The sequence below is a fragment of the Uloborus diversus genome, chromosome 5 (genome assembly GCF_026930045.1).
Source record: "Uloborus diversus isolate 005 chromosome 5, Udiv.v.3.1, whole genome shotgun sequence".
In the NCBI taxonomy this organism is placed as follows: Eukaryota; Metazoa; Arthropoda; class Arachnida; order Araneae; family Uloboridae; genus Uloborus; species Uloborus diversus.
The window spans coordinates 73,297,056-73,309,668 of record NC_072735.1 but is presented as its reverse complement, the minus strand read 5'-3'; the positions used below and the strand labels follow the sequence as shown (position 1 = coordinate 73,309,668).

The 12,613-nt window shown below is 33.5% G+C and overlaps 1 protein-coding gene across 1 annotated transcript in view; it reads right to left on the bottom strand.

The window, feature by feature from the left end:
• The window catches only part of LOC129222967 (calcitonin gene-related peptide type 1 receptor-like), a 37,536-nt gene that overhangs the window by 23,192 nt on the left and 1,731 nt on the right, over positions 1–12,613 (bottom strand). Inside the window, 5 exon segments of the mRNA XM_054857529.1 lie at positions 1,139–1,230; positions 8,058–8,152; positions 8,671–8,796; positions 12,291–12,408; positions 12,410–12,482. Of these exon segments, the coding sequence (XP_054713504.1) occupies positions 1,139–1,230; positions 8,058–8,152; positions 8,671–8,796; positions 12,291–12,408; positions 12,410–12,482 (504 nt within the window).

Here is a 12,613-nt window from a genome sequence, read left to right as displayed (position 1 = left end):
AAGAAAAGCTCACTAATCTCTTTAAGAATTTGTCTATAATACAATATTATTTTTACATACCTGAAACACGAGTGCATGTGAAATATTTAAAAAAATCTTTAAAGTAGTTTTTTCTTTTCTTAATTTGCGGATTAAAGTGTACTATTTTTTCTGCTACCGTTTTAATCTATCTTTCCGTAAGCTGCAAAAAATAAATAAGGACATGAAAGAAGGCTCAAAGTATTACAAAAATACCAAAAAAAAAAAAAACCCGAACAAAAAAAGTACTAAAAATAAATTTAACGCAGTAGAACCTTAAAAATTCGAACTAATTTTAACTATAGATGGTTCGAATTTTTGACAGTACTCAAGAAAATACTGTTCAGGAATTGAGTCTCATTTAATCAAATAATGTGATTGTACGATAGGAATGTACATAATCACAATGCAGTACATAACGTTTTAATGTGTGATTACATTCTTTAACAAATATTAACGGTCAATGTTTACTGAATATAAAGAAAAATTTATTAAAACTTCATAGTACAAGTTCGTTCGGATTTTTGACATTTCGGATTTTTGACGTTCTGATTTTTGATGATCAACTGTAATGAAATAAAAATTGAAGCATAAAATACAAAAGTAAGGGTATCGAGAAGGGTTACATGTAAATCTGTCGGTCTGTCTGTTGATCTGTCTGTTTGTCTCTCCTGTCCTAATAACTTAGGATATAATAGTCGGATTTGAACGTAAAATCGAAATTCATAAAGGTTCATTATAGGTTCGTTTATTTCTGGTGGCGACTCCTTAGTCTTCTTTCTTTTTCTTGCAACTTATTGTACGTTTGTCTACATCAAGCCTGAGCGCAGGATTAATTTTATTTTTGTTGCTAATTCATGTTTGTTTTTACATTGGTTTAATAATGACGCATACTAATCATACTATACAATGATAATTTTAACTAAACTTAAACGATGCATCGATTTTAACGATCTTGAGCACACAATTTTTTAAAGACCGTGAAGTGCATAAAAATAATTGTTTTTGGAAACTGCTAAAAAAGCAGAACAAGTGACAATAATTCAGTAAATACTTATGCATTAAAAAATGTTCCTGGACAGCATTGCAAAAAATAAAATAGAAGTGAAGACGTACTTACTTGTATACTGAAAATATGATCAGGGCTGGAATCATGGAAACAACGGAAACAGCATATGTTGCTATGTGAAAGTATAAGAACCGCCGATGTTCCTAAAAAAAATTATTTAAAAAAAAAATAATAATTTGAACTTTGACATCTTGAATTCAAATTATGTTTTTCGCAATCACGAGTGTTTGTGTGAGGGGGGTCTGTTTGCTTGCGTGTAGGGGGTATGTGTATGTGTGTGTAGGCATGTGTGTTTGTGTGGGTAGTTGTGTGTATGTGTGTTTGTGTGGGTAGTTGTGTGTATGTGTAGGTGCGTGTGTATGCGTTTGTGTGTATGTGTTTGTGTGTGTATGTGTTGTGTTTATGTATGTATCGGTATCTATGTATGTATCTTATGTGTATGTGGTGTGTGTGTGTGTGTGTGTGTGTGTGTGTGTAGGCAAGTAAGTGACGCAACCTGGAGACGGTTTTCGCTGGAGGAGTAGCATCGTGAGGCGGCCGGTCGAAGGTGTGGTGCTGCCGAGTGAGGCGGGGGGGGGGGAATAAAATCATAGGACATCAAAACTGTCAAGTGAGAACAATAAGCAATCGTGATTGCTCAAAAAAAAAAAAAAAAACACGCACACAAAACACATTGTATTTGTAAGATTTATTATGTAAATTATAGGAACTTAGATTTGAAAAAACAAGGTATGGTAATTTATAGACATTATTTTGTGATACTTGATGTAGTTATGTGTAGAGATCAGAGAAATAAGAATAAATATAATGACATCTGTAAGAAAAACACAAATTTGTAAAAACTTGTACATGTTTCGGGGTTACAAACCAATCAGGGTTCCTTGTAATCCCGAAATACATGCCCACAAATGTTCTCAGATTTTTGGTTTTTGGAAATTCAACCTTTTATATTACTTTATGATAAAATAAATTTTCGTTTTGCATTTATTTATTTATTTATTTATTGGTATTTATTTAGAAATAAATGGTCAGGTTCGAGCAGAGCTACCAGATAACTTGAAAGGTTGTTTTCATGACGTTTAATGACGTCAGTGGTTAGTGTGGTGAGTATCTATAGAATGCTTTTATATATGATCGGTTAATTGGTAGTCTATTAGAACGCTTCTTGTTAGGCTCCGGTGAGCCAGAATTAAACGGTTGCGCCAATCAAACATACCCAATGCCTAAATGCAATCGAAAAGCTGTAGACGCAACGCAATGCATTTTGCAAATCAACGAAATTAGTTTTGGGCGAGGTTTTCTCATTTAACCAAAACAGTTTAAGACTATGACTGATCTGCATATATTCAGATATACACTGGTGTACGAAAATTAAGGACGAGACGGTTTTTTCAATATAACTTTGTACAAAAGCTTTCCAAATCAACACATTTAATACCTTAAGATCCCCAATACGTAAGGACATGTGTAATGTAAGCAACACTTACTAAAAGAGAAATCAGAGGGATAAAAAGAAGCTTTATTAAAAAAGGAGCATGGAGCGCAGTGCGACTGAGGGCCGAAACATCCCTGTGATGGGTGTCCAGCAAGAAACATCCGGTCTTTAGTAGGGGATATGATCTCGCCCGACTGCTAGGCAGGTTTCACAGGTCTGCCCATGCTGAGAATGAGGGTGTCAATGAGTTGTTGAGGCATTGCTGCCCATTCGTCTTGCAGCGCCAATCGAAGCTCCCGAATCGTTACTGGTGGTAAGGTACGAGCTGCCAAGCGTCTGGCTAGAAAATCCCATACATGCTCGATGGGAATGAGATCCGGAGATCGTGCCGGCCAACCCATACGTTCAATATCCTCACTCTCTAAGAGCTGTTCGGCAGCTACTGTGCGATGACATGGTGCATTGTCGTCCATGAAAAGGAACTGCGGACCCATAGCGCCTCTAAAAAGACGCACATATGGAAGAAGAATCTCGTTACAATAACGGATCCCGTTGACTGAACCTGCGTCGAAGATGTGAAGGTCTGTACGACTACCAAGCATGATGCCTCCCCAAACGAGAACACCGCGACCTCCATACCTGTCCCTTTCAATGATGTTCGAGGGATGATTGCGGCTTCCCCGCTCTCTCCAGATGAGTATGCGATGAGAATCGGTACTCAGACTGAATCTGCTCTCATCTGTAAAGAGTACTCGTCCCCATCCATTGTTTATCCAATTCCGGTGTTCCCGGCACCACAGAGAACGCCTTCTACGATGGGCAGGCGTTAAAGGTACACACCGTATAGGGCGTCGTGCAAACAGACCACCACCGTGCAGTCTTTTGACCACGGCAAAACGTGATATCGTTCATCCAGTCGCCTGGTGTCGTGTATCTAGCGATTTCTCCCGCTGTCTGCCGCCTGTTTCTTCTGGTCTGTGAGACAATATACCGGTCATCTGCGGGTGTGGTTCCTCGTGGACGACCACTACTGAACCCCCAGATAGCTGTTCCTGTAGTTTGAAATTGTCTCCAAAGTCGTGAAACGATGCTGTGAGCACACAATTCCGAACTCTGCAGCCACACTTGTCACATTGCGGCCTTCCTCCAACTTCCCAATGATTCGACCTCGGGTTAAAACATCCAGATGTCGTCTAACAGATTGATTATTCGCCATTTCTCGCTGAGGCAGCAACTCGGTGTGATTTTAACTGCTATACGGCATGCAATCTCTTTGCCAGAAATACTGATCTTACATCGACAACATGCTTTATACTACTGAGACACTCCCCCATTACGTCTGCCTGCATATTTGCGCATGTGCTACCGTACATCACCTTACTTAATCTCCTGATTAGTCTTTCTGTCCGCTCTGCCTCTTCGTTCAGCTGATATGCTAATTTTTCGACTTCGTCCTTAATTTTTGCACACCAGTGTACGTAAGCCGACAGACGAATACTATGCCGTTAGCCCGGGCTAGTTCTGACATAAATTGAAGTCACTTGTCGCTGTTTAAATAATAGGCATTTTTTATGTTTTCTTTGAAAGCTATTGCTGTTGTTGATTTTATTTTCTTGATAATTTTTCAAAGTTAATTCAACCTGTTTTCTATATGTTGTCAATTATGCCTCTGAATACAAATCATTTTTTAGGTCAAATTTCTTTGAACATCTCCGCTCTTCATGTTGAACTGAAAACCAACGTCGTATTACCTAGAGTGCAACTGATTGATGTAGAATTATTCTGATGAATGTTAAAAAAAAAAAACCTCTACAAAACGTTTAATTTTTTCTGCCCGTTTGTTAACAATAACGCATTACCGTTTTCTGCAAAATAATGTTTCTAAAGAGTTTGAAACAAGAAATGTAATTCAGTTCCATACCATACCACTTGTTTAAACCATATAGAGCTATTTTTTAAAGAGTTATGTAAAACAATATGGGTTAGATAAAGCCGAAATCGAATGTATTTGTTGGGCCATTTGTTTTACAATCAGAAATGTGTAAGATGAGACAAAGAATAATTTCTGATTGTGATAATTTACTCTACAAGTTGTGATTTAATAGTAATAACAAGTTACATAGAAAAATGGTGTAGTTTATTTATTATATATATTTAAATCGCCGCTAAATAGCAAAACATGTGTAAGAAAAAGTAAAAAAAAAAATCGTATTATACATTGTTACAGAAGTACATAAAATAATTTGTCACAGCCTATTCGTGCTAAATTTTTCGAGAGTAAAAAATAAAAATATTTCAAGAATAAAGGACATAATTCGTCATTTTTTTCGAGCAAGACTGCGATAACTTTAAAACAATTGAGAATGTAGGTAATTTAAAACTGACTTCAAGCTATAGAAACTTACATTTACTTTCTAGTCTTTCCTTGCATTCAACTTATTCCCAAACGATAACAATAAGCTCAACATTATGTATTCATATTTTTCTAAAATTTGATTTAGGACGAACAAGGGGAAAAACTCGACTTTTCAAAAGATATTACCCATTATCTTTCAAATGCAATTTTTAGAATAGAAGATATTCTTTCTTATGGTGAAACATCGCTATCAGTAAATTAAAAACTCCAAACTTTAAAAAAAAATATTAAATTTATGGTTCAAGGGAGATTTTTGATTTATTTCAGGACGAGGAATTTCGAATTAAAATTCCTTCCTTTGAAAATTTTATCGAATTTAAACACCTGCTGATATTTTATGAAAGGGGAATTTTTGATGTAACTTTGTTTACTTTGCATATATATATATGAGCTGCTTTAAATTGGATTGAATTTCGAACATTTATGTTAGGAGTTGTAGTTTAATTTCTTTTTCTTTTTTTTTTTTTCAATATTGAATTTTTATTTTAATTTGAGACTAGAAGTGATATCAGATGCATTTTCGATGTTGGTTAGATGAATAGAGACTATGATTAAAATTTTGTCATTTAGGAATTCATTTTGTATTTTTATAAGCTTTATAACAAATTTATGGACGATTTCCCTTTCTGGAGTTATTTTTGTTTTGCATATGAGATTTTTAAAATCATAACTTTTATAGACATTTTAAAACCAGTATATAAGCTCTTGCAGTATTAGTTGGGATATCACACCCCGCCGGACAAAACGTCCTAATAGCTGCGTTTTCCGTTTTCAACATCAGAGTGCGCCTGCGTCGACTTTTTCAGGAGCATTTGTATATAAAGAACTTCTACGCTTACACTATAGCCACTTTCAGCGAATTTTTAGAAGTAGTTACAACTTTATAGCAAAATATAAAATAAAAAATTTTAAATATTCTACATTTTCATTTTGTTTCAATAAAATTGATTTTATATTTCATTTGTTGCTCAGATTATGATTTGTATTATTTTGTAGTAGTTTAGTTAATTTTTAAAAATTTCTACGGATTATAACAAGTTAGTGATGTATCCTCAAATAGGGCATTTAACCAGATGGAGTGGGCGAGTTGCCTGACAGGCCAGGTAATATGCCGCAAAACTGTATTTTTTCTTTTCTTTTTTGCAATAATGCAATAAAGCATTCAGAAGTTTTTGGTCATGGTGGATTTTACACACCATCTAAATATACATTAAGAGACGCAGGAGTTATGTCTTATTTTTCGTTACATTATGCAGTGGACGCCGGTTAATTGAATCAACCGCTATAATGAATCAAAACTGATTAGAACAAAAGTGATTCATATAAGCGGCGTCCACTATATATATATATATATATATATATATATATATATATATATATATATATATATATATATATATATATATATATATATATATATATATATATATATATATATATATATTCAACCACGACATACTCTAGTGTATGAATTATTTTACTGAAGTAGTTAGTTATACTAAGCATTACATACACAAAACAAAAAAGCGGTTTTTCCAAAGTTTAATTTTAAACCAGTTTTTAATGTGCTGGGCATTATTTTAATGTTTATTAAAAAGAGGTCCTTAATGATACAATAAAATTTAAAAAAAAGTATTTTAAAATGGAAATTTTAAATAGTGTCTTTATTTTTCTCAAAAAAAAAATAGTAATAAAGAAAGAAAGAAAGAAAGAAATATGTTTACAACTTTCTTTCAAAACTGAAATAAAAATAAAAGATATGTGTGAAAAATTGTTTTTTTGATCATCTTTAACTTGATATCTAAATCATCTTTATGCGATCTTATTGTTGCTTAATGTTGTCATAACTAGCGGGTACATTATTTTTGTTTCCCTTGATACTACATTTAAAGTTTTCGAGAAATATTTATGCATCGATTTTGAGTACAAAACTATCAAAAGAGCAAGTACTTGTGATGGCTAATGGATATGAAGAACAAATATAGAAAACACAAATAATGAAAAAAACCAAACAATTAATAATGAATTTTGTTTATACAACGGCAAGTAATAAGAAACTGTTGAAATAATTTCCTCCACGTTTCTATCAATAAATATTTATAGCAGACAAATATTTGTCTTTCAGAAACCCAAATACAAACTTGACGAAATTTCGTAGTTTCATTAACTCTATTACTATAATATCAACGATGTGGTCGCGTTGAAACAACAGAAGATAAGTTAAATAAATACCTTTGTGCATAAAAAAGAAAATAAGAAATAACAACTTTAAATAGCACAAATTGTAGAATACTAAAGACACGTGTTTCGGCGTGACAATGAACACCTTTTTCAATGCGAAAGAAATGAACTTGTGAGTGAAAAGACAGCCGACAAAAGCCTTCAAAGAAAACTTTCTGAATTTCATTTTACCTCTATGGAAATTGAGGATTTAAATTTCCTTACTTGCACCGATTAAACTTTGCGCTTACTTGCACTCGATTTACTAAATTGTTACGTTCCTTTTACTATTTTATAACCGAGATCGAATAAAACACTATATTTTGATTTTTGTTTGAAAGTGATTACTTGCAAATGTTAGACAACAAAACCATTTGCTGATAGTTGCTATTAGTTAATTAAAAAAGCAAGCAAACTGAGGGACGGCTACAGACAGTTCGGTAAGCACTCAAGCTAGCTGATTGCCATAATGGCAGTTATTTTCTCATTAGTAGCTTTTGATACATGTTTTGCAGCCTAACATTTCTACTGGCAGTCAGTTTTTAAAAAATGCAAGGAGAGTCAGTGAAAATGAAAGAAAAAAAGAAGCACGGAGTCGGCATATTTTCTAACGACTTCGACTAATTTACCCCAAAATCAGTCCGACTCCGACTCCGACTTTGAATCCACAGCCCTGGTAGTGACGTCCTTGAAACTTTGCTGTGACATGCGGGCGATTAGGATCTTACAAAAGCGTATTCTTACTGCAACAGTCATCAGCGGAGTTGAAAATCAGTCCCGCACTCGATTCGCCGATTAAAGTCTTCTAATTGGTTGATTAAGATGTTTATCGATGGTTCGGGTGTTTCGACTCTGTTGGTGAATATGGCCGTTAATAATATCAGGTATGATATACTTACATCCACTCTTCCACATTTAGAGTAGTTTGTCCATTCCCTGTTATTTTCATTGAGCAGCCAAGTTCCATTCTCCCAACAAGTTTTGTATGCGTATTCTGAAAAAAAAATCAACAAAAACTGTATCAAATTCAGGTTAATTATGTGGACAGCTTGAATTTAAAATGCAAGAAAAATATGTTTTTCATTCTCATAAAAAAACTTTTGAACTTTTACGGTCAAGTTACTTAAGTCTACACCAGCGGTGCGACATCGATGAAAAAAGATCGATGTTCAAAATTAAAACATCGATGGTATACATCGACCCAGAAACATCGATGCAGCAAAACATGACATGAAACTTCTTAATTTGCTTCTCCAATATAATAAAATGCATGATTGGTGCATTTTGACAGAGCATGTTACATAGTGTAAATGTAACAGCAAAATAGTTCAAGATTTTATTACTTCAGATAACTAAACAAGTTGCTTTTTATTTCCCCTATTATTATTAATGCATCGAAATTTTTAGAAATGAAAGAAATTAACTGCCATCCCAAACTTCAGCGTCAGATTGAACTCAAAGATATTTATTCATATCGTTACATCACTTCATGGGGCATAAGAATTTACTTACTTGTACAAGATGGAGGTGTTGTCTGAAAATAGATATGAGCTTGGCAAGGCTGTTGAGCTGTAGTTCCAGCAGGTGTGTCATCCCAACACTGCCATCCATCCCAAGTTCTTGGGCAGTAAGGACCATCTGCATACATAAGAGTTAAATATTAAAAGTGAGAGTATATTAAAAAAATAACAAAATAGTCTATCTTCAAAAATGTTAACATTACTAATATCTAAATCAATAAATACAGTTCTGGCCAAATTATTAGACTAAGACTGTTTTAAAAGCAAGTTCTTTATTGATTACACTACTATAGACACATTAACGAACAGTGAAATAACTATCTAATATTTAGTATGCATTCCCTTGTTCTTGATGAGCATTTTAAGTCTTTTTTGCCTTACTTTTCACAAGGTTTACACCATTTCTTAACTTTTTAAAGAAGGAGGTAAAAAATTGTTTATACTCACTATTATATATACTCACATACACATACTCACTAATTACCTAAAACTAACTTTAAATATAACAAAAGACACTAATAAAAATAACTAGTGAACTGTTTAAGCTGATTGAGGTTATGTTCCTGGTAGGTAGATAACAAAAAACATAAACAAAGCAGACAGTGCTGCCACCTGCAAACATTAAATTATGCTAAAATAACGTAATAATTAGTGTACAGTATGCACTGTACTTTAACAGTAAAATAAATAGTATTTTAGTACAAATAGTGCACAAAAACAAAAAAAACTTTTTAACTTTTTAGTCTAATAATTTGGCCAGCACTGTAATAACTTTGTTCAATCCTTTCCATTAAGAAGTTATCAAAAACTCAGCAAATAGTCTAACTTTATCTTTAGCACTAATGATTTGAATTAAAAAATATCATAAAGTCGTTTACTAATTTTGTGAAGAAGAAAAGATTATTGTAGAAAATATTTAAATACTGTAGGAAGAACTATTTTGATAATAATTCTGAAGTAATTTTAAAATCGCAGGTACAGAAATATATTTTTTCCATCAATCAAAAATGTATGCAGTTTTACAAACATTTAAAAAAAAAAAAAAAAAGATAATATAGTAGCTTTACACGTTAAATCATGCAGTCTTTCATAATGCTCCAAGACTTATGAAAAGACAATTAATATCACAGATTACAATTTCCTGTCACTAAAAAAGCAGCTACAAAACCATTTATAATTTTTTTCATTATATCTTTATTTTTCCCAAGCTAATTGTTCCGACATAACATAAATTATAAAATGTAATGAATAAAATGTCACGGGGTGAGAAAAAAATACAGCAGTGTCAAAAGAACATGGGAACCGCAAAATTAATTGAATAGAAGATATTATCCACGTTTAATTGTCAACAAAATTGTCCACGAAGAGTAAAAAAAAGTTTTCCAATGTAATTTATTACTTTAATTTCAAAAGCAGCAATCTATTTTTTTTTTTTTTCACGTTAAGGGGGAAAACCAAATAAAGTTACTTTCAAGAAAGGATGGAATATTTCTTAAATGTTTTTTTTTCTTTATAAGGGAAATAACCATTTAATTACTTCATGTAGGGATATGCGTCAGTATGCGAGTTACTTTATCTGATTAATGAAAAAGGTTAAGTTTTATCTTTTATTGAAAAGTGAATCGATGTTACTATGATATGCTAATTTTAATAATTGAAAATTGTAATTGAGAGCAATTGCAAATGTGTTTAACGGGAAGTCGTATATATTGATTTTAAATATTCTATGTAAGGATTATTTTTTTTAGGTTCTTTCAAAGCATCTAGTTTTATTAGACTCTATTAGCTGCTCTATAAATCTAAATTTTAAAAGTTTTCTGTAGATTATCATACATCATTCCCAAAAGCGTTTTTTGGGAATGTCATTCATTTACACTTTTAATCAATATTTTAAAGTTGATATTTATTTAAGTTTAAAACCATTCTCTGAACATTTATTTTTTATTCAATGATCCGCCATATCAGTGAATTATTGCTCTTTCAATGATTTGGAAAAAGGTTTTTCATGGAACTGCCATTGATACTTTGCGCGTTTTTACTGAACGCATTATGGCCGAACAGAAATAAATGTTCCGATTTTATATGAATTCAAGCGTCTTGGCATCACAACTTTCTTATTTTAGAAACGCAACCCTTTTATTTAATAAGAATTTTTCATAGATTTTTTAATAGTTTAAAAGTGTACTTTTTGTTTACAAAAGTTACACCTCCCAATATCCATTACACTAAAAAGTCACTATTATTTCCAAACAGCATGATAATTTTGACTTTTGATTGTAACAGGGCGAAAAATGGCTTATACTTCAAGATTTGGCTACTTTGAGAGAACAATTCCTGCAGCTAGATTCTTGTTTTGAGTTGTACATCTTAAAGATTCATAATAAACTTTATTGCGGGGGCTCTCATAGACTCTGCGCTCCCCTTTGAACACTGATGTGAGGTCAAGTTCCACCCCCTTCATTACCATGTGTTGTCAATACAGATTGCACTATCGGAAAACCGGAATTACAAACTGGAGCTGGTTAGGAGAGGTAAAGCTGATAATTGCGGGGGGGGGGGGGGGAGATACAAGTTCGTACACAAAATTTAATATTACAACCCGTAATTTTATTTTGAGCATGTATTATTTTATTAGAACACATCGAATCAAAGAATTAAATACAAATTGACTGTAGGTAATCCAGCATCGAGGGGAAGTTACCATGCAACTTTCACATTATCAATATGAGGTCTACGATTTTTTATCCTTCAAAAGTTTGTGAATATTTTATTGTAACTGTGACAAAGTACACTTCACGTTACTTTCAATGCTTTGCTAGAAATCTTAACTTTATATATTGGAATGAAGAAAATCCATATTCACAAATATGGGAATGAAAACTGTACTAAAACTTCAAACAAAGACGTTAATATCAAAAATGTTTGCATACGTCCACAAAATTGGACAAATTGTACTTTTATTCAGTAAATTACCACCCATTAGCCAAGGCTAAAGCAGAAATACGTGAAATACACCGCCAGCTCAGTCATTTCCAGCCGAGGACTGCAGTTTCGTGCTTTTTAAGCACTCATCAGCCCAGCATAAAAAAGTGACTGAGCTGGAGATGGAAAAACCTCTTAAGGAAGCCCAGAGTGCGAAACAAACTGGTAGCTAATACAGGATTAGCAGACCAGACGAGTGACCAAAGCAATGGTTCGGTTCAACTTGAAGATTGAACCCGAGGTAAGGTATATTCAGTAAATTGCTTCGGTTACTCGTCTGGTCTGCTAATCCTGTATTAGCTACCATTTTGTTTCGCACTCTTGGCTTCCTTAAGAGGTTTTCCATCTCCAGCTCAGTCACTTTCCTATGCTGGGCTGATGAGTGCTAAAAACCACGAAACTGCAGTCCTCGGCTGGAAATGACTGAGCTGGCGGTGTATTTCACGTAAATTGTACTTGGTTTTACTTTTTCATGTTTTTTTTTTCTTTTTTTGACAACTCCTCACGCCACCTTTTGAAGCTCTTCCACGAATCCTGGATACTTAATCCAGGTTCTTATGAATGTACAATTGAATATGTATAAATGCGTATTTTGTGAAGAACATAAAAGTTAAAATTATCTTTACCAACCGATTTGGTCTACAGGCTCACGAGTCATTCTTTCGCAGCACTCTTCCGCGGCAATGCAGCATTCCTTCCAGTTGTAGAAGTACTGCTCCTCCGAAAAGGAATTTTCTATCGCCTTTGACACGATTGCGATGATCTGCTTCAAATGTCTGATTCGTGGAAGGATCACGAAGAAGACCAAGCCAGGTTGAATATCTGTCGAAGAAACAAGAAAGTACAACAAAGTCAGACAAAATCCTATTAGAGGATTGCTCAATTCCATCGCATGGGTGTGACATAGGGTGGTTCGAAAAAAAAACGATTTTTTTTTATTTCGGAATCGCGTT